At 45.9% G+C, this 26,595-nt stretch overlaps 1 protein-coding gene across 2 annotated transcripts in view; it reads right to left on the minus strand.

Moving 5' to 3' along the window:
* Ildr1 (immunoglobulin-like domain containing receptor 1) overlaps positions 1-21,293 on the minus strand; it is a 33,123-nt gene extending 11,830 nt beyond the window's left edge. Inside the window, exons 1-3 of one of the 2 annotated variants that reach the window (XM_063270523.1) lie at positions 21,022-21,293; positions 6,149-6,319; positions 4,945-5,094 (exon numbers count right to left, since the gene is read on the minus strand). In XM_063270523.1, coding sequence (XP_063126593.1) covers positions 4,945-5,094; positions 6,149-6,319; positions 21,022-21,088 — 388 coding nt within the window. In that variant the 5' untranslated portion in view covers positions 21,089-21,293. The remainder of the gene's footprint in view (positions 1-4,944; positions 5,095-6,148; positions 6,320-21,021) is intronic. The other variant, NM_001127536.3, reaches the window with a different exon arrangement.
* Between the last annotated feature and the right edge of the window lie 5,302 nt (positions 21,294-26,595).

Below are 26,595 nucleotides of genomic sequence, written 5' to 3' on the forward strand. Positions count from 1 at the left end.
TGTGTGTGTGTGTGTGTGAGAGAGAGAGAGAGAGAGAGAGAGAGAGAGAGAGAGAGAGAGAGATTTAAAATTGTGAGTATAGCTGGGAGTAGTGGTTCACACCTTAATGTTTAATCACAGCACTTGGGAGGCAGAGGTAAAGGCAGGTGAATCTCTGTTCTACACCAGCCTGGTCTACCCATGTGCATAGCAAGTTCCAGGACAGCCAGAGCTACATAGTGAAACCTTATCTCAATAAAACAAAGACAAATAAACAAACAAATGAACAGAAAATGTTAAGTGTGGTCCCCTTCGTGCTCTCTTCTATCGCTATGTGGTAGTGTAGCTGTAAGACCCTCACCAGACCTCTAGAAACATAAGCCAGTGCATTTCTACCCATTATAATTATCTGGTCTCAGGAGCTTCATTATAACAGAGCATGAAATAGGCTAAGACAGAGACCACACAGAATAAAGTCAGTATTTCCCATCCTCTCTTCTGCGTGACTCAGCCTCAATTAATATAAGCAGCTGCAAGAATTGTCCTAAAAATGGAGTGAACACCCTTCCCTTTCTTCATCTCTTTCACTTTGTTCCCTGGGTGCCAGAGATTGGACACAGTTTGAGTGTGTGTTTCATGTGTAGGAAGCTCGGTCCTCAGTGTGGTCTCGGAAGGGACTCTAGCCAGCTCACAAACATGACTCTGACGGGCCTTGCCCTTCTCCCCCATTCCCTCTGCCTCACTAAAACACAGTAGCTTGCATTCTTAAAGCTAACCATCAAGGTTCGTTCCCTTATTTGGCCACTTCCTCATGCTGAGGCTGACTACCTAGGTTCAGCTATCACAGTATTGAAGTCCACCTATCAAAAAACCCCCTTGAGGCTAGACAGATGGCTCGGTGGTTAAGAGCACTGACCGCTCTTCCAGAAGACAGGAGTTCAATTCCCAGCAACCACATGGTGGCTTATAACCATCTGTAATGGGATCTGATGTCCTCTTCTGGTGTGTCTGTAGACAGCTATAGTGTATTCATATACAGAAAATAAATAAATCTTTTCTTAAAAAGCCCCCTTTGACTCACCTAATCAACGTGCCCAATTAAAATTAAATTCCTCATCCTAACACAGGGTTTCTCATTTTACCTATATAGATGGCCATTTGCCTATGGTCCATGTCTGTCTCCTCTCTATTCAGGGACAGTCCCTGGGATAACAAATACCCCTTCCACCTCTCCTTTGCCCCTTTCTCCCCTCTCCTTTGTCCCCTTCCCTGTCTCCCTCTATCTCCTGTCTTTGTTCCTTATTCCTGCCTTTTGTCCTTCTGGGGCAAACATATCTCCTTTGGGCTGAGAACTTGGTCTTGGGGTGTCTTGCGCTGACTCTGTGGTTCCCTTCAGCCTTGTTGGAATGTAGTGGAATCTTTAAGGGATAGAGATTAAAACAGTAATTAGGTCACTTGGTTGTACTGCTCTGAGATGAGACTAAAGTCATTCTTACAGCACACACACACACACACACACACACACACACACACACACACACACACACACACAGAGTCCCCAGTAAGTTCACAACAGAATGAGTTGTAACAGAAGAACAAGAGTGGTCCTTTGTGCTCTTTGGTCTCCTATAATCCCCATGTGAGCTCTGCTTCCTGTAAGCGCTTCTATGATAGTGTTCACATGATGGTGACCCAGACATGAGCCTCAGTGAGGCCAAACCAATGGCACCATATACTCTTAGACTTTCAGCAACCAAAATGATGAGATAAATAAGCCTCTTCTTACTGCCCACAGGCATTTTATTTTAGAAGAAGAAGAAAAAGAGGACTAAGACATCTAGAAAGAAGATAGCAGTCTGGGTGAGCTGAAATGAACTTCGGCCCCCCGAGGATTTAATGGAATGCAGACACCAGCCTAGGTCTGGACTGTATGTTTCTGATTTATACATGGGATCAAAACAAACTTCACTAATATTTTTGGTTTCTGCTTATTTGCAATCAAATGTAGTACCCACAGAGAAGAGCGTATGGTTACTTAGCTGTATTTCAGATAAGGAAAATGAAGACAGAGAAGTTAAGGGATTGTACCGACAGCACTCACTCAGCACATGGATTCACTCCCATGACCACCCCCAGACTGAAGTTCTTCAACACCGAGCCCTGCTAACTTCTCCAGAATGGCTGGAAAACTCCCCAGCCTGGACCCCTTGCCATTCCACGATGAACGAGTCATTCTGGTACTCTAAGGGACAGCTTTGAACTCGAATGAGCACAGGAATTCTGGCCAGTATTTTTGGAGTGTTACCCAGGAAAAGAATCAACATTCTCATGAGTACCTGGTACTCCATTAAGGTCAACCAACATTTAATTTATACTCAATGTAAACAATGTTCACTAAAGCCCAGTGGCTCAAATTGTTCATTTACACTCTGTAGGAGATTTGACAAGGAGCCAGCCCTCTCCTGGCAGGTTTAAAACCCAGTCAGATTCCCCAAAGAGATGGCTTGACAGCTTATCTCTAAACTAGAGATCAGGCCTCAGCATGATGGACTAGTTCAGCCGGTGGTCATATTTGTAACTCGTTATTGTCTGTTTGTCAAGAAATATCTGCAGAGGAACTGAAACAAAAACGTGAGGTCACGCAAGACCGGGACAGAGCTTGACTTCTGTTTCCTTCTCCTTTACGTCAGTCCTCGAGACGCTCTTCTCCCCATGACTTTCTAAACCCACCACTTTTCCCATGAACAAGCTTAACCCTCCACCAGGTACCACGATAACGGTGCTCAGTGGGCACAGCCAATCTGAGCCAACATTCCCTGGAATCATAGTGTCTGAGAAATGTCAGCACCGCAAGGCTATCCAGACATGTTAGGAATTTAGACGACCCGTGACTTTACTCGGCAGAGTCCTCTTAAATAGTAGAAACTCGGATATGAGGGTGTCAGAAAACAAGATTCAGGAAAGACAGGATGAACCTGGAAGAAGAAATAAAACCCAAGGAAAAATACTACTTTCTCTTAGGAAGGAGAGAACAAGATTGGGTGTGACCCAAAAGTGGTCAGGATAGGTCAGGGTAGTGAGAGGTACCACTCACAACTAGATACACACAAGAGAGCAGAGATGTCCTCCAGATTCTCCACGAGGAGTTCTTATCCTTCAGGAACTCTAAAGGAGGCTGGCTAATTAAGATGTGAGCCTGGGGGAGTCTGATCAGAGCCAATTCTGAGGGAGTAAAGCCACCAAAGTCTTTAAGGATGCACATGGACACTAAGAGAAATGAAGACGGTCCCTAGGCTAAAAGTTCAAGGGCTACCTTGCGGAAACCAGAGGATGAGTGTGAAAAGATCATATTTAAGGGTTACAAAATTAGAAGCAATGGTTAAACTGACCCATTAAATGGTCGTAAAAAAATTCACTAATTCCCTATACAGTTCAGGTACAACAAGTAGCCTACTGTGTGTCTTTTCTCTTATAGTCAGCAAATATTTGCTAATGTTTATTTTTATTATTTGAATGAGTGTGTATGTGTGTATGTGTATGTACGTGTGTATATGTGTGTATGTGTATGTGTGTATATATGTGTGTATGTGTGTGTATGTGTGTGTGTATGTGTGTGTATATGTGTGTGTATGTGTGTGTATGTGTGCGTGTGTGTGTATGTGTGTGTGTTGCTACATATGTCAGTGTACCACTTACATGCCTGTTGCCCAGTTATCTTGGAAGTAGAGCTGTAGACTATTAGGAACTACCACTTAAGTTCTGGGACTTGAACCTGGGTCCTCTGGAAGAATAGCTAGCGTTCTTAACTGCCAAGCTACCTCTCCATCCCCACAAATACTTTCTTTAGCACAGCATGTAAAGCTCACTGCAACAGTCTCTGAGTTCTGCCTCTGTAACTTCAGAGGAATCCAGGATGGCAGGCTAGGAACGAGAGGCGCTGGCCCATCCTGTGTGTAGGAAAACATCCTGACTAGATAATGCAGGATCACTCCACGTTGACTGTTCGATAAGTGATTTTCATACACTATGTCACAACTCTCTGTGAGATGGACTCTATAGCCAGTCTCAAGAGAACCGGAAACAAGACAAACCAGAACCTAAAGGTGCTTGCCCAATTTCACGTTCTCTGTAAGTGCAAAACAGCTACCACACCTGAATCCAGTTGTGGGGGTTGCTTCTTGTGTCAGGTACAAAGAAAGGACTTGCTTTAGACCCAGCTCCCAGATAGTGCCTGCATTTCATATTTACTGCAGTGTGTGCGCGTACGTGTGCCTGTGTGCCTGTGTGTGTGTGTGTGTGTGTGTGTGTGTGTGTGTGTGTGTGTGTGTGTGTAAAAAGGCAGAGAAAATGGCGGGCCTGCCGCTGGTAGCTCAGCTTGTGAGTGGAAGCGCTTCGAGTCTTACCTAGGTTTGTGCCCAAGCCAGTATTGTTTCCTCTACCCAGGGATGCAGTGATCTCAAGGAAGCCACTTGCCCTCAAGCTCTCATTTCTGTTGCTGTAGGCATGAAGAGTAGCGGATTGGGCCGCAGGGGCCTGGTGTGTGCGTGCGTGTGCGTGTGTGTGCGTGTGCGTGCGTGCGTGCGTGCGTGTGTGTGTGTGTGTGTGTGTGTGTGTGTGTGTGTTGGGTGGGGGGTGGGGTGGTGAGAACAATTTCTAAAATTGCATGATAGGAGGCAGATCTCTGTCTTAGCCTGAATCTCAAGAAACGAAGAACCAGTGACACCCTGACCTTTAACCAAGGCTGCGGAACATCCTCTCATCCACAGACCAAGTTCCAGGGAAGTGGCTTCAGATGATGGAACACATTCTAAGAATCTGGCGCTTGCTTTAAAACAACACAGTGACCAAGTCAGTCATGGAGCCTCAGAAGATCAGGGGAATCCCTTGCTGACTCAGCCTGCCCGGCCGGCCAGCATTTACATCCTCCTCAAAGCCTAGTTCCCCTGCCTCCTCCGCCATACTCACGGTTCTGGATGGTGATCTTGCGCTGCCGGTAATCCACCCCCAGCACTGGCTCACTCTGCCCGCGCCGCTGGGCCACGATGCGAACTTCCCTCTGATTGTCACTACAGTCATTGGAGGGGTCCTGGCCCAGGGACAAAGCGGCCTGGTATGCTGAGAAGAGAGCACCAAGTCACTCAGAGCATTCTGATTCTGCCTGTCAGGAGTAGGCTTTGAGCTAACAAGTCCACTCTCACAGACTCCAAGCCCCAAGACCGCCCCGTTTCCAAAGCCTGTCTGCGTTGTTTACAAAGTGCCCACCCGCCCCAGCTTCTTGGTTCACTCGCCCAACCTTCACAACAGAGAACTCAAAGCTGTTCAATCTTCCAGGTGACCTCTATTTCCCGCTTGCCCCCTTAACCCGAGTGTTTAAGAGTAACCCAGATCAATGCCTCAATTTGGCAAGATTCCTTTGGTGCCAACATCAGACTAAGTGGAGGGCTCGGTGAGATCTGGGGGGTTCTTTCCAGCCCTACTGTAAATCTTGAGCTGCGTGCAGTACCCACAGCCACGCCTTCCTTCCTTGGCTTCACCTGAGAACGCCCACTTCCTCCCCGCCCAGCAGGCTACCTTCTTGTTTGTACCCTCAAACTCTCCGTGGGGTCTAATCACCCCAGGCTGACTGTGGGGCTCCGGGTTCCTCTGATGCCCGGAAGAGGCTAGAAATGAGCATCTGGGAAGGCCCGTCTAGTGACAAGAGCCGGGGCGGCCCTTACTAAGAAGCAGGACTTAACTAAAGCTAAGGAGGATCTGTAGATCACTGTGGCCCGAGATATCAAAGGCAGAGGGGCTGTGTGGAGGCAGAGAGCTCCCTGCTACCCAAAGTGTGACAGCAAGCTGGGGTCTTCCAAACAATGACCGCTGACTTGAGGTCCCACATGGCTCAGAGCTGGTCTGCACGAGGATGTATAGAAGGAAGGACACGCTAGGCCTTTTATGCCTGAGCTGCCTGGAATAGTTTCAGAACAACATGGGGTAAACAAACTAACATTTGCCCTTGAACTACCTGGTTTGTGCAACCTGGGTTCAGTTTATCTGAAAAATAACAGGATGGTGGCCCAGCAGGTTCTTCTCATGGTGACAGTCAGTGATCTGTAACCACCCCCTAGACCCCATGATAGCCCACAGACGCCTGGGACTATGGGCAGGACAAGAATGGGGTACTCACAGGCAGAGAAGTAGTCAAAGATGGGGTCCTTGCAGAAGGACTTGAAGCGCCATGTCACAACCACATCCTGGAGCTGAGCAGAGGTGGTGTAGTCACATTTGAGGGTGACAGAGGCAAACAGAGTGACATAGCGTTCGGTGTGCTGAACTGTGACCAGCAAGGACAGACACCCTGTAGGGGAGAAAGAGCAGGAGACAAAGCTAAAGGTGACCTACTTTTGTTCCTGAGTAATAAAAGCCATGCAAATGAACAGAAGCTGCACTGCGCTGCTGCACTGCGCTGCTGCCCTCCTGCCCACTCCTGGCTGGGAGCTCAAGGACAGGCTCCTGCTGAGGCGTCTACAGAAGGGAAGAACCCTGAGCCCAGGAGGGAGCTGGGGGGATGGGGGGAAAGGAGTATAGAAAACTCTCCAGAATTCACAGTCCATTAACACACCCAACACCAGACCAACAGTAACAACTACAATAAAAAAGCTATATTTAAATAAGGCCACAGTTGAAGTAGAGTGATCCAGTTAAAACTGGTTTTTCCCTGTCCCTGCTCTTCCAAAAGTGGTTTCCTATTTGTGGCCAGGCTCTGGTAGCACAGCTTTTTCATCCCAGCATTACAGCTGGGTGGGGAGAGAGAGAGAGAGAGAGAGAGAGAGAGAGAGAGAGAGAGAGAGACCTTGAAAGGGAAGGAGGGAGGGAGGGAAAAAGGGAGTGAGGGAGGGGAAGAAGGGGAGAGGGGAGAAAAGGGAGGGGAGGGAAGGGAGGGAAGGGAGGGGAAGTGAAGGAAGGATGGAGGGGAGGAAAGGGAGGGGGGAGGGAGGGAGGGAGGGAGGGAGGGAAGGGAGGGGAAGAAGGGGAGAAAGGGGAGGGGAGGAGGGGGAGGGAAGGGAGGGGGGAGGGAGGGGAGGGAGAAAAGAAGAAAAGAGAAAAAATGGTTTCTCATTTTCCTAAAAGTCAGACTATGGTCTGACTCAATGGTTCCCATTCTGTGGGTCATGACTTCTGGGAGTACACTGATACTTATTTACATTACAATTCATAACAGTAGCCAAATTACAGTTTGACTAGGAGCTAGGTGGCACACAGGCACCAGATGGGATTGTGGAGTGGTAAGAGATCCATCCAGGGCCAGCATCTTGGAATGCTTCCACGGGTTGAATGAGAAGGGGGTCTTCTTCGGAAGGTAGGGGCAGGGCTAGTGTAGAGCAGTGGTACTCAAGGCTAAGTTCTATCACTGAAAGAACTGGAGCAGTCCAGAGAGTTTCCAGTTCAGCAGGACTTAGGTGAGCCCCAAGAACTTACATTTCAAACAGATTTCCAAGAGAAAAGTGAGAAAGGCTTTGCGCAGGAGATAGTGAAGCTATTGTACTGAGGTAACTTTGCGAACAGCTGGAATAGGCTACGTGTTAAAGGTTAACTCGCCAGGCTCTGGATTCAGACACAAACCATGTTTTGTTATTCACTCGGACATCAGGTGAACTTCTTGCTTTGTTTCTCTTCCCTCAGCTATTGAGTGGGGATCATGATAGCATCCCGCGCTGAAAGCCTAACGTTGCTTTTCTTTTTGCTGTGTACATGTGCGGTGTGTATATCTGTAAACTCCAAGTAGAGGCCAGAGGAGGGGTGTCTTGTCTATTCCTCTTTACCTTATCACCTTATTTATTCTCTTGAGTCTCTCACCATCCCTGGAAATCGACATTTCCCGGTGTTCAGCAGACCCCTGCAAACATCTCCACCCTCCCAGTGTTGGTGTTACAAGTGCCTGGCCACACCTAGTTTTTACATGGATGCTGGAAATCTGAACCCACTTCTTCACCCTTGTACAACAATCAGCTCTCTTAGCCACTGAACCAACTCCCCAGCACCCCCTAAAATCTTCTGAGTGCCAACATACGACACCCAAAGCATTTTTTATTTTAGAACATCTCAGAGTTCATATTTTCAGATTAAAGATTTTAGCCAATAAGGACTATACAAACTTTCCCTAATTTGAAATCCCCAGGCTTCTTCTCTTCTCATCCCACACACTTTAGAAAAGAGATACTCAACCTGCTCTGACTTTCTCATGTCCTTGTGATTGCAAAAGGGCAATCAGACTCCACTGCTCATGCCGCCTTCTTGCTCTCTCTAGCAGAGCTTTTCTCCAGTAGAGCCTTCCTTTCTGACTGAGCCATCCCTTCAGAGGGCAGCTAACTGGGCCTATCTTAACATCATCATCATCACCACTACACTTCCACCACCACCTCCACCACCACCACCATCACCATCACCACCACCACCACCACCATCACCATCACCACCACCACCACCACCACCACTACAACCTCCACCACCACTTCCACCTCCTCCACCACCTCCACCTCCACCACCACTGCCATCACCATGACCACCACCACCACCTCCACCACCTCCACCTCCACCACCACCACCACCGCCGCTGCTGCCACCACCTCCACCACCACCTCCACCTCCACCACCACCACCACCGCCACTGCCATCAACACCACAACCACCACCAACACCAACACCACCACCATCACCTCCACCTCCACCACCTCCACCACCACCACCACCACCGCCACTGCCATCACCACAACAACCACCACCTCCACCACCACCACCACCACCTCCACCACCTCTACCACCTCCACCTCCACCTCCACCTCTACCTCCACCGCCACCGCCACCACCAACACCACCACCATGACCTCCACCTCCACCTCCACCACCACCACCACCACTGCTATCACTGTCATCATTGGGGGAGACAAGTGTGGGATCAGATGATTACTCTGTGGACTTGGTTTTCTCCTTCCACCTCTCTGTGGGCTCCTGAGATTGAATTCAGGTTCATCAGGTTTGCATTGCTCGCCTGCAAGCCTGTGCTCATCAAACCATCCCCTCAGGCTCCTGGATGGGACTTCCTTTTCTTCTTAAGTGCATCACTGTTTTATTCAATTCTACATCGTACCCTAGTTTGTGCCATGTAATGGCATCTTACGTGCAGCCAGTGGAACGTGTATTATCTTGTTTCGAAAACTGAGACACTTTTATCATGGCAGCCAACTATGTACGGACTTCCAAGATGCAGTTTACTGCTGTGTGCAGCAGACATACTATCCATGTAGAAACCGCAGCTTATGAAGGAGAGGATGCTGGGAGTTAGTGCTACAACCTGACTTTCCACAAAAGACCTGAAGGTCAGGTTCTGGATCTATCAGTGAGCTTTCAGGTGAGCGACACACCTCTGACCCTGGAAGAACCAAAGACTCTCATAGATGGTCCTGTCTTGAAGGCCAGAGCAGCATGATTCTCTGCTGAACGAGTCATCTTTGGCCAAGGGTCTCCTAAGAGCACCCAACCTCGCTAATGATGGGCACCTTCTTCTGCATTTCCCACATCTCTGAGGAGACAGCACAGCACTGCTCAGGGCAGGCTCTGGCACTCAGAAGTAACCTGTCCAGTCTGTGTCTCTACCCTTTGACATTAGCCGTGAAAGCTGTGTATGAAGACTGTGCAGAAGCAAGAAATCGAAACCAAACCTAAAGGCTCAGGTAGGTTTTAGACTATGTATCAAAAGCAGGGAGAAGGCCGGGTGGGTGTCTGCCGCTTCAGGAGGGAAGAACATGAAGGAGCCAAGCCCTTTTCTGGAAGGCTTGCTCTTTAGAGAGCCTGGAGGGAACCAATCTGGCTGCAGCCCAGGAGGAAGGTGATTAGGCAGGACAGGGGGTGAGTGGGTAACGGCGTATGGGGTGGAGTGAGGAGACATCCGTCACCTGGTTCAAAGATAGTCACTGATGGCATCCAGAACAGAAGAGTGCTGGGGAAAGGGTGGGGTGTGCTTAGCTGCATTACTCAATTGTGGATGGAAAAAAGGAAACATTTTCAGAGTAAACCTTCAGGAGTTTGGTAGAAAGAACCTCTGGCTTTGCCAGCCGCGGGATTCTGAGAACTCAGGCCTGGCAGAATGGAACCGCTAGGGCCTTACACGAAAGACAACACAAGGCTATTCTTACGTTTCCACATAATGCTCTCTTCCTTCCTCGAAGCTGTGGCTTGAATGTTCTAAGCAACCCCTTCGCTACACTGGGCACCTTCCGATATTTTTCTTTTACACAATAAAGGTGATCCTGGAAGGAGTACGTGTATAGCATGTGGACATGTGGCTTGCCCACAGACACTCTGAGGGGCACAGGTTCAGGATTCTCTCTCTCGCTCTCTCTCTCTGTGCAGAGTTCTTGATGTTCTTCCTGGCGCTCCTCCAGTTAGAAGAATTGGTGCTGGTAATCCCTAACTTCTCTATTTGGCTGAAGGGTAATTTGGTGTGAGTAGCTTACTCAAGTTCCAGTCAGCTTTTGTGCAAAGACTGAGCACTTGAGAGAGGAGAATGTGGTTTGCTGAGGGTCAGGAAAGGGAATTTGGCTGCAGCCAGAAGGTGCCCTGGGGAGAGCTTTGAAGACTGCGGACTCTAAATCCCTGGAGGAGAAGATGGTACGTCCATGATGGCCTTGATTACCAAATGCACACCTAGTTCCTCTTCCGTGAATGCCCTTATTATGGGCAAGCCATAGCTGGAGTGACCGAGTCACCTTTACCAACGTCAGTGCTAGCTTTGCTGCCTGGGGACCAAGCCTCTCTGTCATTTCATCCCTTGTGAATCTCAAGGCTTAAGACATTTCAGATCTTCACAGGTCTTGAGCGCTCACCTCATTTGCACTGCTTCCAGAGACCTACCAACCCCACAATACCCCAGTCAGACCACAGACCTTCACCTCTGTTCGGCCACACACACCCAGGGAATATAGGGAAGTTCAGGGAGAGGAGATACCAGAACACTCTTGTGCCTTTGTGTGCTTGGCCTCAGAATCTACAAGGCACCCAGTGATGGGTGGACAATCTTTGTTGCTAGCGTTTGTCTTCACGATAGGGATAAGCTCTGGTCACTCACAGGGACAAAAGTTCAGAGGGTATAAACCAAGATCCCATGTGCTTACCAGCACACAACTAATTTAATAAGTATCCGTGTTAGAATCAAGCTCAAAACTACCATGTCTCTTAAACAGGCAATGGTCCTGTTTCAAAGTGGGCTTCAGATTGGGCAGGAGAGAAAGGAAGTAGTAATTAGTTCATCTCTAAACTAAGATTGTCCCATCTTCCTTTTTCTTTAGCTTCTGACTTTTACTCTGTACATTAAACCACACTGGACACCCACAGAGATCAACCCATGAGGCTTTCTTAAGGCGAGACCTGAAGAACAAGCAGACTCTGGGTTGGAAAAGTTTTTGTTCAAATGAGAAATGCTCTGATTATGAATGCCCTTGTTACCTGTTTGTTCTTTCAAATTTAGCACTGAAAGCTTTCTAAGCTTTTGGCTTGTTTTGTTTTGTTTTTGAGACAGGACTTCTCTTTGTTACAGCTCTGGCTGTCCTAGAATTGCTTGTAGTAGACCAGGCTGGTCTCAAATTCAGAGATTCACCTGCCTTTGCCTCCTGAGTGCTGGGATTAAAGGTGTGTGCTACCATACCCAGCTAAGTTTTCAAATTCTTGACTTTCCTTCATCTTGGGACCCTTCCTATGCCCAGTTTGCCACCTAATGCCCAACTGTCTCTGTCATTTTCTCTTGAAAACTTTAAAACCTATAGCCTGATCGCCTTCATTCCAAACCTGACACACCCTCTCCCCGTTCTAGAGACCTGATGTGTTATTTCTAAGCTACGGGAAGCCAGACAATGGCATTGTCTGTCTCAGAACAGAATGATAAGTGTCCCCAACAGGCAAAGAGCCCTCACATTATAGGCATTCCATGAGCGTTGGCTATCAGCTGTATCCTTTGGATTTATCTCATCTGAATCAAGAGTTTGATGTCAACGAAGACCAGAATGGCTAAAGGAAATCCTCTTGAAAGAATTGAAACTATACAACTGTAAGCTATCATGGTAGTCTCTGGCTTTGCAAAAGCAGTCAGTGGACTGAGCGCACTATAGCACCGTACACCAGCAAACCCATTCATAGTTCGCCTCTTCTGTGAAAGAGGAAGGGAGCGAGAGACCTGTCATTTAAGGGTAGAATGGAAACTTCAGATGAGCTATGAGAACACATGGGAAGGAGGGAAGAGGAGGGGGGTTCTTTGTTTCCCGCCACCAGGTACTTTCCGAGATCATTTTGCTGTGCCAAGTGGGGACTGCCATCTACCCTAAAATACAAGGAAAGCAGACCAATGAAGGCACGGCAGCTCACCAGGCAAATGCCATATATTCCCAAGTGCATGCAGAACACACTGTATTTCTTAATTTAGTGTGGTACCAAATGGGAAAAGAGGTTACAGTTTCTAAATGATGCTATCCGTACAGAATAGAGATGCCATTTTTTTTTTCTTTGAATCAAGGCTTTACGGTGGGGGTTGGGGAATAGATGGTATTTCCCCTTCCATATAAAGTTCTGCTTGAAGGACATAAGCTATTGTTTGTATGTACTTGGGATGTCCCAAAGGGCCTATGTGTTAAAGGCTGACTCCTGAGATGGGGAAAACTCTGAGAAGGGGAAATAAAGGTTTTCCACCACTAGGCCACTCTGTCAAAGAGGACAGACGAAGGGATGCTGGTCTTCCTCTCTTCTGAACCATCTCCCTGCCATGAGGTGAGTTTACTTGGTTCCAACACAGACACACCTCAATCCCCAAAGCAACCCTGAGCTGAAACCTCCAAGACTGTGAGCCAATATAAACCTTTTCCCTTCCCAGGCTGAGTTCCTTCTATTCCAGCAATGCAAAGTTGACCCACACAAGGTGGTAAATTGGAGCACAGAGCGCAGGTTGGGAGTATAAGGCCTGGTGCCCCACTGACGGAGGTCTGGTCAGTTAAGTGTTTGCAAATGCACAGGCACCCCAGCTCCACTCAGCAAGTTGACAAAAAGCACACAGGCTCAATCTTATCAGAGTTTATGTCAGAGTGAGCAATCTCTGTAAGTGTATTTGCAGTCAGTACTCACTACATCCCCTTAGATAACAGAGCAAATACAAGCATTAGACAGGAAGGAACAGGGAACACTGGGAGAGAAGTGTAAGTGAGGAAAGTGGTGGAGGAGGAATTAGGTCCATGCATGCAGAGCTGGGCTGTGGGGAGGGGAGGTAAGCACCAGGCTTCACTGAGGACACAGGAGACTGAGCATCTCCCACACTGTCAGACTTGGTACTGGGTGCTTTATTATCACGCATTATCTCCTTCTACCTCCGAAGAAAAAGAAAAGACACTTAGACGTTTTTTTCTATTTTTCTCAAGTTTATCAGTGGCAATCCTCAAAGGTCTGGCCTATATGTATGGCACACAGTAAGGCACAAAGGTACATTTTAACCGAAACCTCCTTAAAATCCTAAGCTCTGCACCGTTCTTATCACACCACCCTAGTTTCCAGATACGTTTCCAAAAATGGCTGAGATGTAACCTTCTCAGGCTAGAGAGATGGCACTGTGGGTTAGAGCACGTGCTGCTCCACCAGAGTCGAGTTCCCAGCATCCACTTTGGGTGAATCCTAACACCTGTAACCCTAGCTCCAGGGGATACGATACCCTCTTCTGGCTTCCGCTGGTGCCCAGACACATGGGAGCATAGATACACAGACACACATATAAAAACCGTGGAAGAAAAATATTCTCAAATTTAAAAGGCATCACAAACTTATTCTAACCATTGCACGTAGAATTTCTTTTCCTTCTTTTGCTTATTGATATAAAATAAACAAGAAGCTTCAAGCAACACAAAGGGTCAAGGTAAAAATGTCCCTCCCTGCTTGCCATCCATCTCACTGTGTGGAGGTGTCACTGTTGATAGTCTGGTGTGTGTTCGCCTTTCCATGTCTTTCCCTCACTAGTTATCATGCTCATTGATTACCAACATTGTCCTATCTTCAAATGACTGACAAATACTATGTAAGTACCTGCAGATCTGTTTGTTTCCAGTGACTGCATGAAAATCCCTCTGGGAAGTGTAGCTTATTGCAAACTTTCCTAGCAATAGGGGTTTGGCTTGTTTTTGATTTTACACTATTAGAAACAAGGGTGATGTGAGTTTCTGGAATAAATATTTTAATGCAATTATCTGTTTATCTGCACATTTTTTTATTTCACAGTGCTTGCCCAGTCAGAGGGACTAAGTTTTTTACATTTTAGTAGCTACTTCAGAAATTAAATTTATAGTCCCATAAACAGTAAATAACAATATTGTGCTTTACCATAACCTTTCCAAAAGGGAAACTTACAAGCTTAAAAAAAAATAATAATAAGGGGGAAAGTTTTTTAAAAAGGTACCCACTCAGGTAACTTGAACTTGACATCCCATTGTCTACTAGTGGGAAAGGACAAGACTTATTTGAGGGGCAAACTCTTGGAGTTTCCCAAAGTCATCTGCCCAGGTTGGTGATTCATGCCCCCACACGCTAATCTCAGAGCATATGCAAATTTGGGCCCCACCAGAAGGCACACATACATTTATTTTTGAGTGCTTACTCTGAGCCAGACACCGTTCCAGAAGAGAAGGTCTGTGCTCTTGGAACTCACCCTCTTGGTGGGGACTCAGGAATAAGCAATAAAAATAAAACCCACAGAGGCACTACCTGCCACGAGCAAATCTGGCTGGGTTTTCAGAAACCACCAGAGCTTGGAGGCCAACTCCTACCACTGGATACCAAGGAGCTGGCAGATCCATGTACCAAATGCTCCTGATGGCTCGTCTTTGATGTTTCAAATTCTAAGTCGAGCTCAAGTCCTAAATCAAGATCCTCTGTATAAACGCGGGCCTCTTTCACAGTCCCATTTAGTGGATGACCAAGACCAAAACTCAGGAACCGCCCTTAACATCTCTTTCTCCTTCGTTATTCATACACAGCCTTGCCTCGTTGGGTTTACTTATCTCTTGAGTACGCCTGGGATCTCTGTTCTTCCTCACAGCCATCTCAGTACCTCTCACTCACTGCCTCCAGCCTGCATATTGCCTTAGCTTAGCTGTTACAGTAAGTCTCTGTGGTTCCCCCAATGTATGGATTCCATAGGTGCTGTTCATCTCCCAACTTGAACTCCTTAAGATCCTCTAACAGCTCTGCATTGCTCTTAACAATAACAACAACACATGTGCATGATCATATCTCCCCCCTCCTCTCTCTCTCCTTCCCACCATGACCATCCATTTGCATCCAGTTCTTCCCTGTGCTTGTCCTCACCATTCCTATCTGATGATCATTCCTCAACTCAAACATGCCTTTGGGGAGGGCCTCCTGGTTGGAAAAAAATATCCATTTATTATGTGTTCTCCTGGTACCTTAACCCGGGTACCAGGAGAATATAAAAATATATAGGGGTTGGGGATTTAGCTCAGTGGTAGAGTGCTTGCCTAGGAAGCGCAAGGCCCTGGGTTCGGTCCCCAGCTCTGAAAAAAAAAAGAACAATATATATATATATATATACACATATATACACATATATACACATATATACATATATATACATATATATACATATGTATATATATGAAGCCTTAGTATCTGCACCAGTGTGTTCTCTCTTTAGAGCATATGAGTCTTGGGAACCAGAACCGTGACTAACTTTGTTTGCCAGCACAGGAGCCTCATATAAAATGATGTACAATGGTTACAAGAAACATGTACAATGGTTAAAAGAAAAGGAATTAACTCAATATAGGCTAAATTACTTGGAACAGATGTTTCATGTTTTAAAAGTTTATTTTAAAAAGTCAGAGTTAGCCATCAGTAGTATAGCCATACAAAAGAAAGAAAGAATGTCTGGTAAGGGGTATACCAAGCCAGACTCCTATCAGTGGAGAGATAAGGCTGCCTGTTAGTGAGCCCTGACATTAGAGGGTCTTGAATTTCATGGCGTTTATAAGCTATAGGAACTTCTTGAAGGAAGGGTTAAAGTGAAAGAGGAAAAGATAGGCGTGGCAGGCTGCCTGTCACTCTGTGCATGGAGGACGGCTGACAGGAGAGAGACAGTGGTCTTCAGGCAAGGAGCTGTGCAGACAGTGGGCTAGGGTGGCTGGCTATTGGCAACCAGATGTAAAAAGTCAAAAATAGCCAGGAACTAAGCTACAGAACCTAGTGATTAAAAATGAGAAACGGACAAAGTATCAAAATTGCAGGTCTCTTGACCGTGCTTTACCCACCAACTTTTGGAAACTCAGTAGACTGCAAGTAGAGATGGGATAATCTTTGTAGTTCTGAAAATGCACAATTTCATTTTTCTCAAGGACTTCTGAACAAAATAAATTATTATGCTGAAGTAAACCCAGGTAGAGGGTACATAATTACCCAACATTTTACCCCATTCCATTGCACTCGAGGCTAGAAATTTAACTAGCATCTATCTATTCAGACACTGAGGGCTAGTCCCCTGCTCTCGTGTGCGTCAGGTTTCAACTTCACCAAGCTAACACACTCCACTGTGTGGAATGGGGAAGGAGCACGGTGACAGCTCTCCTGTGTGGTGTCACTGTCACATACAGGGCTTCCCTGGGTCCAGACTTTCCATCTGGACTAACAACTGGAGTGCGAGTGAGGTAAGAGGAGGCGAAATGATTTCTCTTTGTGTGTAATGGAGCCTGGGAATTCTGGAAGGGATTTCAGGAGCCCTCCAGGGGACAGACAGGTTCTAAGGGATGCTCTCCCAGCACACATAACCTTTTCACCCTGAGAGGCTCAGGGTAGCGATCTACCATATTGGGGATTTTGTAAGATTTCAGCAGTTCTAAGTATGATCCACCCCAACACCTACGGGAAATCACTGATATTTTGTGGAAAGATCTGTCCCCGAGTGTCAGCTGTCAGATTTCCCAAATAGTAAGAATATGGCTGAACTGCTGACGGTTCTGTAAAATAATACAACTGGGGCCTAGCAGCAATTGCCTTTAACCCCATCATCCTGGAGGCAGAGGCAGGTGGATCTCTGTGAGCTGGAGGGTAGCCTAGTTTACACAGAGTTCCAAGACAGCCAGGGCTATAGAGAGAGAGACCTTGTCTCAACAAACAAACAAAAGCAAAACATAATAACCCCCCCCCAAATCAAAACAGAAAACCTTTTACAAAAGCACAAATGACAGGGACCCTTTTAGAATCAGAGGGAAGCTAAACCTGACTCTAAAAATGAACTCAGAGAATGGACAAAAGCAAGTGACGCTATGAGTCGATAATGCTGAATGGCTAACATGCTTATTTTAGCCTCGCTTAATATTTTACTTTAAGGAACAAGAATTGAGATATCATTTGTGTGATTAAAAAAAAATTCCTCCTAAAAATGACATCTAAGACTAGCAAAAGAGCACAACAACCGGAGGTGATCTTTACAGAGCGCAGGGCCCAGTGGTGGGAACTTCGCAAGACTCCCTGACCTCAGAGCCTTCCTCTGGAACTTCACAATTCTATCACTGGCCTGCACTGCACAACTCAGATGCTAATCAGGGGGCTGGGCTGACGCCTCTCAACAAGCAAAATGGAACAAGTTGCCAGACCACAAAGGAACTCACTTAAGTACAGGGTTTTCCAATAAACGTATTGCGATTGGAATAGGTCTTCAGAAAACCGACTTTAACGGCTCTATGTGGAGATTATCGTCTCTGAGTTTTTACATCAGTAATACTTCATGCTAGTTATAATTTTATCGGACACGGTAACAGAATTTTGTGAACCTTTTGTTTCTGTAGTATAACCCTTGCGTAGATGTGCACATACTGCTGTACTGTTACTGCATATGTAACACACATGTGTCCTGTTACTGCAAGTTGTGGGAGTTTTTGATAAGCACTGTTCTGTGAGATACTGCAAACAGGCAAAGTTTTATCTGAAGAGGTATTCTGTGGTGTTTGGTTTAAAAATAAGGAAAAAGCCAAAGGCCGGGGAAACGGAATGGACTCTTTCCTAGGACTGCTTGAGGGAATACCATGCCACAGCTATGTGTTCAAATGGAAGTCACCAAAAAGAGATGGCCTGGCTGGGTGTGCGGGCAGCAGTGGTGAAAACAGTTGAAGCAAGTCACCCAAAGTTATGAGTACGAAGAGGCAGAGTCTAAATTCTAACTTCACAGTCACTGCTATAGCTTGGGTTTGGAGTGTTTCCCAAAGGCCCAAGTGTTAAAGATTTGGTCCCAGTTTGGCACCATTGGGAGGTGCTAGAACTTTTAACAGGTGAGGTCTCAAGGAAGGTAACTGGAAAAGTGCCCTTGAGGGACACATTAGGACCCTGGTCCTATCTTGTTACTCTGTCTCTATTCCTAGCCACCTTGAGGATTTTGCCTCTTCTATCATGTGACTACCTGACCATAGCCCAGAAGCAACGAGGCCAACCAATCATGGTCTGAGAACTCTGAAACTGTGAACCAAAACAAACCTTTCCTCTCTTCAACTTGATTGCCTCTGCTATTTTGTTACAGTAACAGACGTCTCTCTGTTCCTTCGGTTTCCTAGCCACAAGGGAAGGACAAGTTAGTTTCTTTACACTTAGCTTTAAATATTCTTACTTGGGTCCAAATCACAGCTAGCATCACCCCCACGGTTAATATCTATTGAGCCCTCCTTCCTTTTGTACAAGCAGTGTATAAAGAACCTTAAAGCCTTTTAATTAATTCTTACAAAAATTTTATGAACTATTATTATCCGTGTTTACTGCAGGCTTTAAACAGTTCTGTAAATTACCAGAGTCACACAGACATCAGCTATGCAAACTCAAAAGAACATCACCTAGACCAGCAGTTCTCAACCTTCCTAACGCTGTGACCCTTTAATGCAGTTCCTCACGTTGTGGTGACCCCCAACCATAAAATAACTTTGTTGCTACCTCATAACTATAATTTTGCTACTGTTATGAATCATAATATAAATGTCAGTGGTTTTTTTTTTTGGATGGTCTTAGGCGACCCCTGTGAAAGGGTCATTTAATCTCCAAGAGAGTCTCGACCCACAGGTTGAGAACCACTGGTCCAATGGCAGCTGCAGTATTACCGATTTCAGTCCACATGTTCAGGGACAATATCTGTCAAAGTAGCTATTTCCCCTCAGAGTGCCGGGGTCTCAGACTCTCATCTATGAAATGAAAGTGAACCTGGATAACCACAGTAGACTTCACTTTCCACACTCTTGTAAAACACTGGCCAACTTCCACTTAGGGAAGACCAGGCTAGCACCACACCCTGTAATATTGTCTTGACTTAGGGTCCTAAGCTATTAACTTCGTGTGGCTGGCTCAGAGACTTGGGGCCATGCCTTGTACAGTTGGCATGTTGTGTGTGTGTGTGTGTGTGTGTGTGTGTGTGTGTGTGTGTGTGTATATATAATATATATATATATGCAGTAGTGGCTGTATTTTTTAAATGCCCATTGACAAAGTTCTTCATTAAACAAACAAAAACCTGGGCTCTTTAAAATATTTAAGGCACCAGGAGTTATAGCCTAATAGGGTCTTCATCTGCAGGTGTTCTTGTTCTGTCTAGAAGACTGCTACCTCTGAAGTCCCAGCTTGCGAAACAGGATGTCAGGGGCTGGTGAAAGCAGACCTCTGTTTTCCTAAGACAGCTCAGACAGGAATTTTCTCTAGAGCTGCCACAGACTTGAGAGGAAAAATTCATCACGCTGGAGAAAAGACTGTAGATAACTCCAGAATTCTTACAAATTTGCATTTAGGGTCTAAGCTGGTTAACTATTCTGCTGGCATTTGAATACCTAAACTCATATGAGCCTTCGAATGCTTCTTGTCCACTGTGTGCTCAACGTCTAGTCTTGTTAGCTTTAGACAATTTGTAAAACCCCCGTCTGGCCGAACAAGTTGAAAGCCAGCCTGCCTCAGGAATGCTGACTTTTCTCGGTTCCCTACCCTTTTGCAACCCTCCCTCCTTTTATTCCCAGCATTAAGCTCTGGTAGAGTCTAGTTTCCGTGAGATTTGATTACATCTGAGCAACTCTCTAACTAGCTCATAGAAAGGAAATTCTGCCTCCATTTTCATATTGCATCTGCATGAATGAACCATACGAGCTTCCAATTGGTCTGTGAGCAAACTGATTATTTCCAAAGGGGAGCAAGTGGGAAGTGAGACGATATAAAACTGGGTGGAACGTCCAAAGAAATTAAAATTCTTGTTTGCAGAGTCAAGGCCACATGCTAATGTGAACAGAGACTAGAGAGCCCGCCCTTCTCTCTCCCTCCCTATTCCGCCTCACAGATAAGACCTCTGCCCTGTTTCCAAGAGATACCTCAAGGCATGCAAATTCCAAGTGAGACCCTTAGTGTGAAGTACAAAGAATGGTTTTGGGACAGCGGGTGACTAGGCAACCAGAGGGGCTGATAATGAGGGGAAAGGTGGACCCAAAAAAGTAGAAAAATGACAAATGGCAGGTACTAACGGGTAGCCTGAAAAAGAGACTCAAAATTTTGCCCAACACTGCTTCATACACACTAACGACGCAATCTCACTTGTCAGGAAAGAATAAATAGACTCTGGGCCAATATGGTCGCCGCATCTACACTCTGAAAGCGAGTACGACATGGGGTAGGGGACGAGGAAAGGGGTATTAAGAAGTTTAGGAATGGTGATTTTGTCTCTCTCGATTCAGTTTTAGCCATCAAGTATCTAACGACACCTGTTGGAGCGTAAATCCAAAGACTGAGGTTTCTTTTCAGTTGCATCTGTTTCCGAAGGCCTGGGCTAATAGAGGAAGAAAACAACAGGTTCTCACTGGCGGACACTCGATCCGGCCCCTGCACCTCCCGGCGCCAACAGCTACCGGAGTGCAACGCCCTGCAGGTGGCTGGCTCTGCAGGGTCAGGCAAATGGCTTCCTGTCGCGCTTGGCCCCGGATGATATCCCCCCCCCACCCGCATTTTTTCAGGGCTCACCTGCTGGGAGCCAGGTGAAAAGGAGCAGGCCAGCAACTAGCAGCCCGCAGCCCATGCTGGCCCCCATTCTGGCTACAGAGGCTCAAGGGCCCCGGGGAGCCGCGTATTTCCTCATCTGACGCCAGCTGGGGACACGCATCTCCGAGGAGCCCGCAGGTCTAGCAACACAACCGGATCGTCCCCTCTGGTCCCCACAGGTATGGCCCAGCCCACTAGTACCTGAGGCTCTCCAGCTCCGCCCCACAGCCCTGGGCCGTCTGGGTTTCCTGCTCCGCCCTGGCTTGGGGACCGCAAGCCTCCGCCCTACCTGTCACAGACTGGCAGGTGACCCATCTCCGCAGGAAACAGAGCCTCTAGCCACCCGTTCCGCCTGTGCGCGGAGAAACTTGTCACCGGCTCCTCTAAGTTCTAAGTCACCCTCGCCCCTTGCAATTCTTCCTCTCTGGTTCTAGAGATATATGGCTGCAACTTCTTGGAGAGTAGTATTTCTCGGGGTCTCTCTCTCTCTCTCTCTCTCTCTCTCTCTCTCTCTCTCTCTCTCTCTCTCATACTGAAAATACACTTCTGGTGTTTATACAGAATGTCTTCTTGACTTTATTTTTTCCAAAATAAATATTCTAAAAGGAAGAGCAAGAACCAGAGATCACAAATTTATTCTTCCACACTTATAAAATTAACACACACTCACAGGAAAATAGAAAAGTGTAACGGAAAGAGAAAAACCCTCTCTCACTTGTACACAGATGCGATTAAAGTTGATGTGTGTTTCCTTAGGTTTTCCACCCATCTTACCTTGTAGCTCAGCAAACATGGGCAGATCTCAGGTAGTTCAAGACCAAGGTTTAGACCTTGTGAGGACAACTAGTTCTCTCTTAGCCACCATAACCAGGTAATAATCCCAGTCTCTAGTGTTCCTTAGGACACAAATTCCATGGGAATTTCTAACTACTAAAAGAAAGGGAAGAAAGGAAAACTGGCCTTATGGAGCCAATCAAGACAACAACTTGGAAATTCACATACATTCTGGACGAGGTAAATAGCCAGGCAGTTTACACACCTTTCCCTTAGAGGGGTTTTCATCGTCTTCCCTATATTCTCCTGTAAAAAGGTTGTCCTTCCTTCCATCCTCCCAATCCAGCCTCCCTGCCCATCACCTTCTTCAAGGATAGCATTCTGAAGTGCCATTAAACAGGTCTCAGTGGCCCTAACCCTGGTCACTGACAGGATGCGACTATTACTTCTTGTAAGCACCTCTCTTGTCCTGCTTCTCTTTCCAGGGCATTCTCTTCACTTTTGCAGCTAGTGTTCTCCATCCCATTCCTTCCCAGAGAAGCGTACTTGTCCTGGATCCGTGGAAACACACTCCACCACACACATACACACACTCCTGGGCTAGTCCTCTGGGCCCCTCGGTGGGCCTCTTCACTTTAAATGTCTTTCCTATAGTCTCTTCCGAAAAATAGGAAGTAAATTCAGGAAGTATGTGGCCTAAGGCAGGTTGTGAAGAGTGTAGGAGCCCTCGGTTCTCTCAAGAAAGCACCGGGGCAGCAGGAGGAGGCATTACTCGGCAGGGTGGGGGTGGGGGTATTCCATACGCTCCAGAGCCCCTCCATATGTTCCCAGGAACACTGGTCATGTCTCGCATTCTCCATGCTCGTTCCACAGGATTCTAACGGATAATAATAAGTGGGACTGGGGCCGGCTGAGCCACGGCCTAACTACCAAGGCCTGAGCTGGAAGCCATCATTTATTATCACCTTCCTTTGAAACTCTGTCCACAAAGCATTCTGGAACTGTGCGTTTCCTGAACACGGCGCATATACATCCATATTTAACACTGCCGCATTTATTTTTTAAATGTATTTATTGAGAATGAAAATTGTCTGACCCACATTCAAAAGCAGAATCGTGTAAGCAAAATCATGTACCGGATGCTCAGGGCTAAAGTGGTTGATCAACACTAGCATATAGACTGTTGTTAGGGTTTAAATCTTGGCCTGTGCCCAGACAGAACACACCAAGACAGCATGGTTCCACGTGGAGAGGTTTTATGAGAGAAGAAGAGGAGAGGAGAGGAAAAGAGGCCGGCCATGGGCACGTGGTGGGAAGGGAGAAGGGGACAAGAACAGAGAAGATCGAAGAGTAAGAGAGAGAGGAGGGGCAAGCAGCCCCCTTTTATAGTTGGGCACAGCTGGCTGTTGCTAGGCAACCGTGGGGCGGAGCATATCTGGCTGTTCCCAGGTAGCTGTGCGTGCGGGTGGAGCTTAGTATACCAACAACTGTGTCTTCTGCATTTTTGGTATAGCTAGACCTACACCAAATAGCTAATACCTTCCAGGAAGATAGTGCTTAACAAATGTTTGCTTGGTACTATCTGTAGGTCCTAGAGGTCCAGCTTGTCTGGGAATACATAAATTAAACATGGCCAGACTCACCAACCGGAAACATCAGAATGTACAGAATCCATGGCATGAGGAAACAGCTGAGCTGAACAACGCGGACTTGAGTTTTGCTTGGCTACTGTGTTAGAAAACCAATCACGTTCCATAAAGGGCTTTGTTTGAGCAGCAGAAGAAGCACAGCTTTATACAGTAGACAATGAGTGTAGTGTCTGAAGTTGGGTGAGGCATGAGCGGGAGAAAATTTTAGAAAGAGAAACTTGGCAGTCACAAGAAGAATGTCAGGTAAGCAGGTGAGAGCCGCCACCTACAATAAGGAGACTGGTTAGGAAACTTACTGTAGTTAAGATAGGAAACACCAAGGCTCCCAACCAACCATTGCTCTTTAAGTCATAGGTGAGTGAATACCTGGGCAGATACAAGAAGGTAGAAGTGAAGAGATCAGTCAGCATAGAAACTAAGAAAAGAGTACCGGTTTCTGCCAGGAACTCTGGATAGGTAGTGACATACTTGAAGACTACAGACGCACAAAAAGCATAACAAGGTTTTAATTATTCAGATGCACGGCCTTAAAAGTTCTTTCGGTTAGACACCTTCATTAAGTGGAATTGTCTGAATGAGGTTGGTATGAGCTTGGTAAGTAACCAGGAAGGTCTGAGTCAGTAGCGGGTTGAGGCACCTATTACTGGATGTAACGAAGTCAAAAGGCAGTGTGGTCCAGTAGAGGGAATTTTAGAGCAAGTGTGTGAGCAATCTTTACTCCTATTTAGCATCATACTGGACAGCAGCACAAGGAGAAATAGTAAAAAGCCTGAAAGTGAAGAATTAGTTACAGTTTCAGGATTATCCATATAGAACAACAAAAAGAATCAGTATGTTATACAATATTTGTTGTTGTTTTTCTGAGACGGGGTTTCTCTCTGTAGTCCTGACTGTCCTGGTACTTGCTATGTAGACCAGGCAAGCCTCAAACTCAGAGATCCACCTACCTCTGTCTCCAAGTGCTGGGATTAAAGGTGTGCACCACCACCACCCAGCAAGAATCTGCAAATTTTATAAAAGGCTGACAAGAGAGGTTGCTAGAACAAGGTCAGTACAGTAACGTTACTGAAGTTTATATATGTCAGCAAAATACATTTGGAAGATACTATTTTAAAATATACATTTATAGTAGAAAACTTACAGTGGAAAACAACCTAAAGGTAACTGGAAATAAAATCCACAAATACGTGGAATATCTTAATTAAAATCTTAAGCACTTAGTGAAAACTTCTTTTTTAAGAACAATAACTCCAAAAATGTGTTTTGTTCGTAGAGAAGAGTACTCAGTATGACCAAGGATGATCATCCTCACTAAGTCAGTAAATTCTATATGGTTGTAGTAAAATATCTGAAAACAATTTAAAGAATTTTACAGATTCTTTCTAAAATTGAATAGAGATTAGAGGCGGTTAATTACCCAACATGTATTTAAAGAAGGAGGAACTAGGGGAATTTTCTGGACCAGACATCAAAGCTAAAAGCCTGACCAATGAGAACAGTATGGTGTTGGATAAACAGACAAAGCAGACATAAAATATTACAGAAATATCCGCCATGCGAATTGAGATAGATGCTCAGGCATTTGAGCCCTTGGCCCCTAGTTGGTTTGCAAAGAGTGTGGGGGAGGTGAAGCTTTGCTGGAGCTCCGCTTGTCATGCCTACTGCTGCCACACCTCCCCACCACAAAGGATTCTTATCCTTCTGGAACCATAGGCCCAATATCCTTTCCTTTCACAAGTTGCTTTGGCCATGTTATTTTTTTCCCTAGCAACAGAAAAGTAGCATACATATACATGTATCCAAAGGTGGTATTATAATTCAGTCAGAACACTATAAACTGTCCAATAAGTGAGGCTAAGACAAATAGCTTTTTATGTGTCTAAAGATAAGAAGATGTATCTTCATATAGAATGTAAAATCAATTTTCAACTGCTCGATATCTAAAGGCTAAAGTAAAACACTCTAAGTTTTAAGAATAAATTATGAGAGAATATGTGTGTGGCCCCAAAGGAAAGCATTATGGTTAGAATGCCAAGTGTCCCCCTAAAAAGCACTTATTAGTTCCAAGGGAAGGGAGAAAAGAAGGAAGGAAAGAAAGAAGAAAAGAAGGAGGGGAAGAGATGGAAGGGAAGACAGACAGACAGACAGACAGATAGACAGACAATACCAGGAACTGAGTTGTTGCTGTGAACATTCCTGACCACCTTTGAAACTGCTTTCCAGAAGAAACTGTAAACTCTAGGGAGGCAGGCAAGAAAAAGCGTAGAATACAATTGGCAATGCTTACAGAGTGATTCTGATAGGAGCACAGAAGACCACATTATTAGCAGGAATGTTGACAGTAAAGACTGCCATGAGGCTTCAAACAGAATCAATGGCTCTACAGAGAGCTGGAGTAGAGGCCATGGCTGCTCCTTTCTAGCAAAGCACCTGTGAACAGCTTGTCTATGCCCTGAGATTTGCAAAAGGTGATGTACTGTTTAGCCTGGCAGGGGACATTTCAAGGCAGTGAAACATACTGGCTGTCGCATGGGTTTAGTGGCTACTTCTAGTGGACTTGCAGTAAGAATCAGAAGTAAAAACAGAAAGTTTTGCAAAACTTAGAATTTTTCCTGGAAAAGAAGTGTGCTTAAAGTTGAGGCCAAGGAGGGCCTGGGTGTTAAAGGATTAACACCATTAATTATACAAACAATAAACAAACTCAAACCCAAGTGCTTTGTACTGGCCCAATAAGAAAGATGCTTTGAGTGATCTTGAAATTAGCAAAACAACATCTATCCCAGGCTCCAGGGTAAAGTGTCCTGTAGAAGACAGCACCTCTCTGGTACTCTTCCGGTCCAGGAATGTCTAGGAGGCTATAGGTCATCTATTATCCTGTGATTTGTTTCACTTGTTCAGTCATTCAGATAACTGACAACCCACTACGAGCGAGCATGATTCAAGAAGATCCGGCTATTGTTTGAGCTGGAATCATTCATGTGATGTTGCTTTTCTAGGAAGGCTGAAAGCACGAGTTGCGGTGTCCTCAAGGCTTCCACCCAGATATCTAAGAAAGTATGGAAAACCAAGCACAGGGTAGCAAGGTTGGTGTTCCTGCTAGATGCCCCTGAAAAAGTATGAAACTGTGCAAGCG

The sequence above is a fragment of the Rattus norvegicus genome, chromosome 11 (assembly GCF_036323735.1).
Source record: "Rattus norvegicus strain BN/NHsdMcwi chromosome 11, GRCr8, whole genome shotgun sequence".
Lineage (NCBI taxonomy): Eukaryota > Metazoa > Chordata > Mammalia > Rodentia > Muridae > Rattus > Rattus norvegicus.